The following is a 7,932-nucleotide window of genomic DNA, read 5'->3' as shown; positions in this document are numbered from 1 at the left end:
TACAGTGATAAACTACAAGACAGTGGTATAAAATATAGTTATGATCAGTATTTTATGTACTGACAGGGGTAGTTTTATGAAAAAGATTAGCTTTAGCTAGGTAGCTAGCTGACAAGGCTGGTGCTCAGTGTGTTTAGCCACAGTAAAGCTAGCTGGCTAGCCCATGCAGTCCTCTATATTGGTCATACACACACAAATAATAGTATTTTGCTTTTATTACCAACTGATTTCAATTTAGAGTTACTTTTTACACTTTATTTAACTCACAGTGTTATTTATTAATGTTTTCAGTTGTATTTGTGACTCGTCTGATAATCTTTTATAACATTTTGTCAGTTTTGGGGCGTCATATAAACTGATCATAAAATTGGAAAACAAATGTTGGTTATTTTGCACGTGAAAGTTTGGTTGGCTGTTCTAATAAGTTTGTTTGATGGTGACTTTTCCCCTTTTTGGGCAAAGATATATATGTGATAATATAACCATAGGCACCAATGCCATAGTCAATTCAAAGATGTATTATCCACATACCCTCTACATCTCCCATACTTACTCATACTGCAGCTGTGTTAAATCATAATGTGTACTGTTATTTGCTGATTCTCTACTTTATAATGTAAACACTATGTCTTAGTTAACTCTGGTGTACAAAGACCATGTGTAGGCAGTAGTTGTCAAGTTCAGATATATTAAAATACTAAAAACCGTACAAGGACTATAGTGTCTAGAGGTGCTAATAACATTAGACTGTATTTTCTGTCTTTTATTGTATTATTGACTAGTGTTTACTGTCTGTAACAAAGCAGAGCGTAATGAAATCATTTCAATATTAAACAGTATAGATATATTATTGCAGATGGAGATGTGTGCTGTGTTTTTATTTCTGTGCAGAGCAACTGGAATTGCTTTTCTAACTGTATCATGTCCCAGCCGTGCTCTCTAATGACACCTACATTATGACTTTGCTGCCATCTGTTGGGAAATGCACGAGGTCTTTGCCAATACATTTTCCATGATTGCCATGACAGATTTTGCTGTTAAATACTTAAATTTTATTCCATTACAGTGCAAAAAATGTCAATAAGCTACAGATTGCTTACAGTGTACAATCTCAGTCAGTTTAAAATCACTGAAACACACATATATAAAAATGTCTCCAATCAAAAAACAAAAAGTGTGCATGATAATAAGCCAGAAGTACAATTAGCCACATAATTAGGACTGCTATAGTCTAAAATAAAACAAACTGAACATCACATTTAGCAGAATCTTAACATCTCTACTAATGTGAGATGTCACTGTGCGCAGATTTCTGTTTACAAGCAGGGACTGGAGGGGGGTTTTACATCTTGGTGAGACGCAGCGTGTTGAGGCGGACCCCCAGAATAGTGGCCCCTGAAGCGTACTGGATCTCTCTGAGGATCCCCGTCCACTTATTCTCTGTGTCATCAAACCTGAGGAGGTTAACAGACTGGTCATAAAAGGTAATACTCGGACACACACTTAAAAAAATAGCAAGTCTTAAGTGCTATGTCATAGGCAACTGGACTTGCTTGAGTTTCTTGAAGATGTTCCACCTCTCATCCAAGAGGCTTCAGTTGTAATTGACAGGTGCGCAGTCACAGGATTTAACCTCTGTGTGGGTGTGACCCTTACAGAATCGTTGAGGTCACATGTGAGTTGTTGGCCCACCCGACCATTATGCATGTCATGTGTTTAGAACTGAAGAAGCCTCTTGGATGAGAGGTGAAATGTCTTCAAGAAACTCAAGCAAGTCCAGTTGCATTCATATATTTTTTTCATATTTTATTTTGCTCTTTACATTAAATTTGGAACTATTTAATATTGTGAACCTTACATGCAGGTAATAAGAGTTATGATTTAATTTGGGGAAGTGACATATAGAAGATGTGAGATGCCACTATTGTTGTCAATGTTCAGTTGTCCCACGTTCCTTTTCGGACAGTAAAGTGGATCAAGTTACCCAGAGAAGCTGTCCCTGTGCTCTTACTTCACCCACTGATAGTTAATTCAGTAACTAGTAAGTTTATAGGTAAGACATGAGAGAGAAACCTGCCTTACACTTACTTCACGGTTGGACTACAAAAAAACATCATGCCAGCACCACTCTACTAGTCGACGCCCCCAGAGGCTATCATCATTAGACTGATAGCTGATGTCGTCCAAGACTTGGAGCACTATGGATAAATGAATGAATATGTGAATTAAAGAACCTGTGTGTGTTATTATGACCCACCTCCAGATGTCATTCATCTCTTTGGGAACAGTTTCATCACTGTCCTCCAAAGGCATCATGGCAAAACCTCCCACAGCGTACAGCAAGCCAGCCAAAGACACCAGGTTCAGAGAGCTACGCTCATGGGGAAAAGCTACGAAGTCTGACCACCTGAAAAAATGTTAAAAGCAAAACACACACATAGAGGTTTGTTTCAGTAAGGTGCAATGCGTTTACAGCTTTTTAAAGCTAAATTTAATATTTTAATATATGTTTTCCCCCAAAGACAAAAAGACTTTAAAACTAAAGCAGTAATGTGAAATGTAACAAACAAGAAATAAAGGAGCTTAATTTGCTTCAAGAAATTTGAAAATGCAACAACCCAGTAAACAAACAACATCTCTTCAGTGCGATTTCCTCTTTCTGCAAAGTACACATACAAAACAGCACAAGAAATCACATTTGTAATTGTAATTTGAGGGTCCCTGGTGACTTCATGCCCTGAGCAGTTTGCACATGCCTTGCAGCCAGAAACTGTATGTGGCACCCACACTAACTTTTTTCAGCTTTTACACCAATTTCAAGGAACTCACTTGTTTGTAGCGATGTCGTACACCTCCACAGAGTCTGTCAGCCCATTGTCAGTGACTCCTGCCGCCACATATATCTTGTCCTTATGAATGGTGGCTCCGGATAAAGAACGTGCAACCTTCATGGGTGCAAGCTCCTTCCATTCGAATCTCTTGGCATCATACGCACACATCTTCTTCAGGCAGCTCCTTTATATGAGAGACAAAGATCATTCAAGTCTTCTCTTGGTATGACTTTTATTTTGATCATGTGTAGCTGGATTAAAGAATAAAGCCTTCACACTTGCTACAGATGGATATTAATGTTATGATCCCACTCAATACTCACTTGTTTTCTCCCTTTCCTCCAATCACGTAAACAACATCATTGTGGGATATCGTTGCGTGTCCATACACCGGGTAAGGAAGTGGCTCTGATTCGCCCCATTTGAAAGAGCTGCAACGGTGTATATTAGTTAGGATTCAGTCCTGACAACGGCAGTCCAATTAAATCATTCACACCAACTTGTACTCACTGTCTGTCATAGACCAAAACTGAGTCCAGCGTTTGCTCCTGATCCTTCAGTTCCTTCCCTCCCAAAACAAAGATGGAGTTCTCAGCCTCAGCCAACCCAAACAGGAAGCGGGGAGACGGGAGGGGAGGCATCCCCAGCCAATCAGCAGTGGCCGGGTCATACTGAGGTCATAGGAGGTCAAACAATTGTGAATGGGTTACGTTTACACCACCTGAAATACACATGCTCCAGCACTTGCAGACAGACGCAAACACTGCAGGTAGATGCACCCAGGGTAAACCCCTTAACATCCAATTTCCAAATCCAGAAAGACATATTTTAGATGTATTGTGCATTGTTTTATCCAGGTTTTCCACAAAAATTCTCTCTGACATATTTGGTGTCTTTGCAAAATTTGGTATCACATTAAAATATATCATAAAGTTATGTGGATTTGAGCACACCCCCAAAGGGTTTAGTACAAATTAGGGATCTGCATTTTAAGTAATTTCCATATTTGAGTACTTGCATTAAATAATTACTCACAAAATAGAAAATCCAATGTAAGAATAGGGTTCGATATTACCACCCAAGCAAAATTGTAGAGATTATCTCTGATCCACAAGTTTAACGTTGTTTATTTTGGCGTAAAACTTTCTGCCTGTACCATTAGCAGATGATGTCTAACTTGAAAAATTCAAGGTTATCCTATATATTTCATAGCAGTTACATCACTGCGACCCGTACAAAAAATGTTAACTTTTAGTATAGAACAGGGTCACTTTACATTTATATGGAGGAAAAAAGAAAAAATGCTCATCCCAAGTACATATATTAAGCATCATTCAGCATCATGTTTGTAATTGTTAGCTGTAAAGGTTTAATATAGATGTTTATTACTTTATTATTTGGCAGAAGTGCTGCAGGACCTTAAAGAATCTAAGATCCTCCCTCAAAGCTTTGTTGAGAGCCGTTCCTACCTGCAGGAAATAAGAGCACAGTGGATCGTCTTTGTTCTGTTCATCATAGAATAACCCTCCTGCCACAAAGATCTGGTTCTCCTTGGTGACCAGGCTGACGTGGTTCTTGGGAACCTGTGTGGAAAGTGATGCTACGAAGCAGTCATTCCCCGTCGGATCGTAGGCCACGGCACCTGCGTCATTCACCATCAGTATCAAGTTCCTGACAAACATGCCGTATCGCAGGTTATCGTTCAGGATGCCCGGGAGCAGACCTTCTTCTGCATTATCCTCATTCTCTCCATCTTCCTCTGCTCCCCCGTCCTCCTTCTTGCTTTTGCTTTTTTTAACCTCGGGCATTTTCCCACTGAGAGCATCCCTAACCAGCTGTAGTTTCTCCTGTAGCTCAGGATTAAAGGCAATCAGTTTGTGTTTCTCCACCTTTTCCTTCAGGTAGTCCTCGCTGACCAGACGCAAACGAACGCAATCCAGCAAACCTGGCAGATCTTTCTCTCTGCTCTGAGTGTCCTGAGACACCCATTTCATCAAAGCCTCGAACACCATCTCCTCTGTTTCTACATTCAGATTGTCGTTTGCTAAAATGGCTGCCAGCTCACTGGGGAGCAGCTGCAGGAACTCCTCGTCTCTGGAGATGAGCTGGAAGCGCTCGCAGGCGAAGTTTCGAGCAGAGATGGCCAACCTGGGACAGTCCAGCATCAGGCCGAGCCTGAAGATAGCCAGGCAGTTGCTCAGGCTCAGGCGCTTTTGTAGGAAAGACACACATACAGTAAAAATCGAAGGGATCTGGTACAAATTAGCCACTGCGAAGATGTCCTGGACGTTCTGCTCCGTCACATTGATTTTGGACGTGTACAGGTACTTGAGGACCAGCCCCATGACGCCTGGCTCCACATCCTCAAGGACAATCTCTCTCTTTTTGCTCTCCTCCATGTCAGACAGGAAGATGGAACGGAAGTATGAGCTGCAGGCGCACAGGACCAGCCGGTGGCAGGGGAACTCCTTGTCTTTGATCTTCAGCACACAGTCAACCAACTTTTCATTCTCCAGCAGGTCGAACAGGCCGTCCTGGAGCAACGTCTGCTGGTACATCCTTGGTTCATCCATAGGGTTTATTGGCAGAGCCATCGTCCTGGCAGGGGGCGTCTAGGAGCCTTTCAGGGGCTTTGAATTAAACAAAAGTGGATCTTCTTTGCAGCAGAGTTTAAGTTTCTTGCTTGGAGAGAGGATTCAGAGACACAGTCACTCTACTCTTCACCCACACCAGCTGAACCCTGGGACGGCCCACTCCCTCAGCTGTCCTGACCCTTCAACTGAGCTCGAACTGGTAGGTTATTTATAGTCCGGCCGCTCGGTGTGGAGCTATGGACTTCATTCTAGAACATGAAATGCAATAGCCACGCTTCAATCCCCCTTTCCCACTTCCAACCCCACCCCTGCCCACTCCCCAGGAACATCCACCCACTCAAACAGCTGACACATTGCTTCATGGGAAATGTGTGCACCCTGAGTCATGAGTGGATCTGGAGTGGGTGAGTTAAGAGGCTGTCCCCAAGGGTCCCTGTGACTGAATCATTAAAGCAACAGTGTCACTCTGTCAATTTGTTAAATTACTGCATTTACATGACAGCCACACTCTAGTGTTGCTACAATAAAGGTTATTTAATTGCTGGTAAAGCATGAAGCAGATATTCTCCACTATTTCCTAAAATTTTGAAGTCATGAAATTGCACAATAATAATAGTGATTATAAAACAACATTAAGTGGAATGTCACAACTAAAAAAATCTAAGATAATCATGATATTCTTTTTTTCATTCGGGCTCTAAATTAGAGAGGGTTCCCATGGTCATAAAAAACCTGGAAAAGTCATGGAATTTCTAAATCTCATTCTCTAGGTCTAAAGAAATTTTATGGAACTAATAAAATCCTTAACAGTTATGGAAAAGTCATGGAATTTTGTAGTGTTCAATGGAATTATGTGTTATTTCTCAGTGTAATTTTCCAGGCCTTGAAAGTCATGGTATTAGTTAAATCCTTGAAAATTTTGGGGAAGTGGAATTTTATTGTGTTCAGTGGAATTAGTTGTTATTTCTACATCTCATTTCCCAGGCCTGGAAACAACATAGAAAGAGTAAAAGTCCTTTAAAGTTCGGAGAAGTCATTGAATTTTGTCGAGTTTAATGGAATTAATTTTGACATTAATCTTTAGTGGATAACTTTCCATGTAAAGAAATGTAACAGCAAATTTATTTTGCTGTAGCTGTTGATGTTAGCTTTAATATATGCTTATGCCATAGACTGTAAAAATAATGGACGTAGTTACCGTGACGTCACCCATTGGTTTGTGAACTCCTGTTTTGAAGCCTTGAGTTCTGTGTTTCGGCCGTCGCCATCTTGTTTTTTTGGAGCCAGAACTGACCATATTTGTGAGAGAGGCTCATTCTCTGGAGGAGTGAGGGTTGAATCTGACTGAAAAGCCAAGGACACTATCCACAGACAGCCTGTCACTCAAAGTGGCCCCGTCTTTAATTATAAGTAACTGTAAGCCTTAACAGAATGTAAACGGCTGAGTTATATAAAAATTCACCTCCTGTACAGTTGTCAGGAATTAACATTTGGAGTACAGTGCACTATACAGTTTTGTCTGTGTTCTTACACGTCGTGAATGGTCATGGAAATTTTATTGAAAATGTGTAGTTCAGTTTAGGACTAGATGTCACAATCCCTGATGCACGTACTTGAGACTATGAGTGGGAGTAATAGTGTTGTCTGGGGGTTTTCAAATGGGAGCCATAGGGTTAGATGGATAGAAGAGTAGGAAAAGTTATAGGAAAGGCAGAGCCAAGGAGAGACGATGGGAGTAAAAACTTCATTGGGGTCATCAGGTGGATACCCTCCTTCACTGGTGTTTCGATGGTAGGCCCACGACACCTCCAGAGGGCTCATTAGCAGCACCAAGTGTCCCAGGTGCGCCCTCTTCTGCTTTTACTCCCTTGAAACCTGCTGTTGTGAGTGGCATTTTGGGGGCCAAAGTGATATCTTTCCTCTTAACCCATAGCCACCAGCTTGCCTGTTAGGTTGCGCCAGAGAGAGCTGTGATAGCATGACGCTGGGCTTGGCCTTGAATTCCCATTTCTTCAAGCAGCCTGGTAGTTGACTTGCCTACCAAGCCTCTGCAGCCCACTTCATCTGGGCAAACCTTTGCTTTCCAGACCCATTGCTCGGCAGGAAGAAGCTACACTTTTTTCGTATTGTGAACAAATCCCATTGAATAAAGTATGAAACCCCACACACAGAGGTTCATGGGTTCTATATACTGCACACCTAATGTGTATTAATCTGCAACTTAAAGTAGTCCCAAACAAAGACACAATTAACATATGTTTAGAATGTTTGCTAGAAACTACAGAGCCATGTTGTTCTGGGAAATTATGAAGCCTTTTTAAAAAATAACAATATATATTAATTTCAATGTTTTACAGCTGCATTTTTACAATACATGTTTATCAACAGGATGTTTTAGACATACAGTAGTCACACTGTTTTGTTACAAAGTGTTTTGTATGACACGATTAAGGTAGTGATTCACCACAGGTGTTACCAGAGCCGTCTCACTGGACAGTGTTTAAAGG

At 41.2% G+C, this 7,932-nt stretch overlaps 1 protein-coding gene across 1 annotated transcript; it reads right to left on the bottom strand.

Annotated features, from left to right (window-relative positions):
* Positions 1-1,029: 1,029 nt before the first annotated feature.
* Positions 1,030-5,594, bottom strand: klhl40b (kelch-like family member 40b). Its single transcript, XM_033638663.2, has 6 exons — positions 4,301-5,594; positions 3,342-3,502; positions 3,155-3,262; positions 2,830-3,015; positions 2,258-2,407; positions 1,030-1,454 (listed from the first exon to the last, which is right to left on the bottom strand). Exons 1-6 carry the CDS (start codon positions 5,423-5,425, stop codon positions 1,343-1,345), a joined length of 1,842 nt encoding a protein of 613 aa, XP_033494554.2. The 5' UTR covers positions 5,426-5,594; the 3' UTR covers positions 1,030-1,342.
* Positions 5,595-7,932: the final 2,338 nt, after the last annotated feature.

This window comes from Epinephelus lanceolatus, chromosome 20 (genome assembly GCF_041903045.1).
Source record: "Epinephelus lanceolatus isolate andai-2023 chromosome 20, ASM4190304v1, whole genome shotgun sequence".
NCBI lineage: Eukaryota > Metazoa > Chordata > Actinopteri > Perciformes > Serranidae > Epinephelus > Epinephelus lanceolatus.
Note: the sequence above shows the minus strand (reverse complement) of the source record. Positions and strands in the feature narration are given on the sequence as shown.